The 2,500-nt window shown below is 30.4% G+C and overlaps 1 protein-coding gene across 2 annotated transcripts in view; it reads right to left on the bottom strand.

Annotated features, from left to right (window-relative positions):
* LOC122255993 (uncharacterized) overlaps positions 1–2,500 on the bottom strand; it is a 23,820-nt gene that overhangs the window by 8,205 nt on the left and 13,115 nt on the right. For both annotated transcript variants that reach the window (XM_086542048.1, XM_086542050.1), the window contains exon 7: positions 1,830–1,910. In XM_086542048.1, the coding sequence (XP_086398174.1) occupies positions 1,830–1,910 (81 nt within the window). The remainder of the gene's footprint in view (positions 1–1,829; positions 1,911–2,500) is intronic.

Here is a 2,500-nt window from a genome sequence, read left to right on the forward strand (position 1 = left end):
ATTTTCACAACCGTACGCTTTTCAAGCATAGAAAATGTTTATCGTTTTCAAGATACGGCCTATATGATCCACAAGCCGATAGTCTCCCTCTTGCGTGATTTTGCACACGTGAATATTTCGAGAAAAACAAAACAAAAAAACATTGCTATATAAGCCTCCCTGCATCATTCAGTAACACAGTGACTAGTGCCGGTGATTTAAATGACAAGAGGTGAAGCAATTTTGTGCACAGAGGGCCAACAAACGAGAATATGCTGTTCATAAATGCATTTGTATTTGTTCAGTGTGGACTAAAATGATATATATAAGGTGTATAGTTCAAAATCAATTCCTCCATGACTTAAACGATTTTTTTTCTACTTAAGGGTAATTTACAACGAAATTGAAAAGAAAAATTAGGCTAATGTAATAATTGTTGATGGAAAAGATATATAAAACCTTGGTCCTTCACTCTTCCACTTCAAAACTCAAAAAGTATGACTTTTACGTGGAAAAGCTCTTCAGAATAGAAGAAATGAACGCAGTAATGCCGTTCTGAACTCTATAAACAAATAAGCAAGGCAATACTATTATGAACACAAATGAAGAAACAAATAAAAAGATTATCAAACATTTAGAGTTCATTTCCAGGGGCCAGATTCATTAACACACTTACCATGATAAAATAAGCTAGTAACTACAATTATGTTTGTAAACAGACCACACTAGTATTTACGAACAACTTACCACCGCAGATACAATACTAAATTTACCAGTAGTTGGAGCACTGGTATGTCCACTGGCAACTACAGCGAAAGACTCTCCTCAGGCTTTATCTCAGCAAAAAATCAACAGTTAAGGAGACAACTGTTTATTTTCATATGAACGTGACAAAAATAATGAAAATTCGCGGGAAATAATCGAGAATAATGTTCATGTAGCCTAGGGTAAACTTGCAGAAAGTCATAGGCCTACAATAACATTTTGAAATAACACATGGAATTAGTGATTTGACGAATTCAAACATATTTCATTGCAATGATATAGTTGAAAAAAAAGTAACTATATAAATATATAAATGTTATTTGATTATTGAGTTCAATAAACGATTGAAGCAGTAACCTTGTCTATCGGAACTCTGGAAAAGGACAACAATAAATACTGAAGTGGCCTCCACGCCTATGGAATCTCTGGCAAAATACAAACTCCACAAGTAATGAGCAGTTTTGGATTGACAAACAGCCAGGGAGGTCTTTATAGAATACAGATAATAATAATCATCATACCAATTTATGTTTATTATTATTTTTCTTTTTTTTATGAATTGCACTTCTTAATCCTTATCATACTATGTTTATATTGAAGAAAGTACGAACTGTACCTCACTGTTTATTTTTGTGTTTGCATTAATTTTTGCTTTCTGGGAAATGAATTTATATAGAAATAATTCTACGCAGAAGAAATCTTTATCATATCTTTCTAGAAACATGAAAATCTCGCTGCTGATCTAGCTTTATTTACATGTCACGTGATTGGTCAAAAGAGCCTAAAGAATCATGTAAGGCGCTCGCTGATTGGCGGAATCGATTCACAAGACTTACTATCAAATTACGATGGTAAAGTCAACTTACACTTACCAGGCGACTTGCTATCACTTTGTAAATCCCATTTTACGATGACTGGTAAACGTGCTGGTAACTTACCGCTGGTAAATACCTTACAATCGTATATTAATGAATCCAGCCCCAGAACTCTAAACGATACTACATATGCGACAATGATTTACAGTAAGTATATTATTATGTTTATCCTTTCAAATCACCAATAATACAAAGAATGACGAACTATACCTGCGTGAATTCATTTCTGACACGCTGTCGAAGTTAAGCGTTCGAGGAAACACATTGTCGTTTTCGCTATCACCGCTGGGCCTGTATACAAAGAGCAAATTATTTATATTTATACATTGTATATATATACATATATATATATATATATATATATATATAATACATATATATACATGTATATACATGTATATACATGTATATACATATACATGTATATACATGTATATACATGTATATACATATACATGTATATACATATGTATGTATGTATATATGCATATGTATATATATACAGATTTATGTAGGTATATACATATACATGTATATGTATATACATGTATGTATATACATATACATGTATATGTATATACATACATGTATATACATATACATGTATATGTATATACATATACATGTATATACATATACATGTATATGTATATACATATACATGTATATGTATATACATATACATGTATATACATATACATGTATATACATATACATGTATATACATGTATATGTATATACATATACATGTATATACATATACATGTATATACATATACATGTATATACATACATGTATATACATATACATGTATATACATACATGTATATACATATACATGTATATACATATACATGTATATACATACATGTATATACAT

Source organism: Penaeus japonicus, unplaced genomic scaffold, assembly GCF_977035675.1.
Source record: "Penaeus japonicus unplaced genomic scaffold, GWHDUDI00000001_assembly GWHDUDI00000011, whole genome shotgun sequence".
Lineage (NCBI taxonomy): Eukaryota > Metazoa > Arthropoda > Malacostraca > Decapoda > Penaeidae > Penaeus > Penaeus japonicus.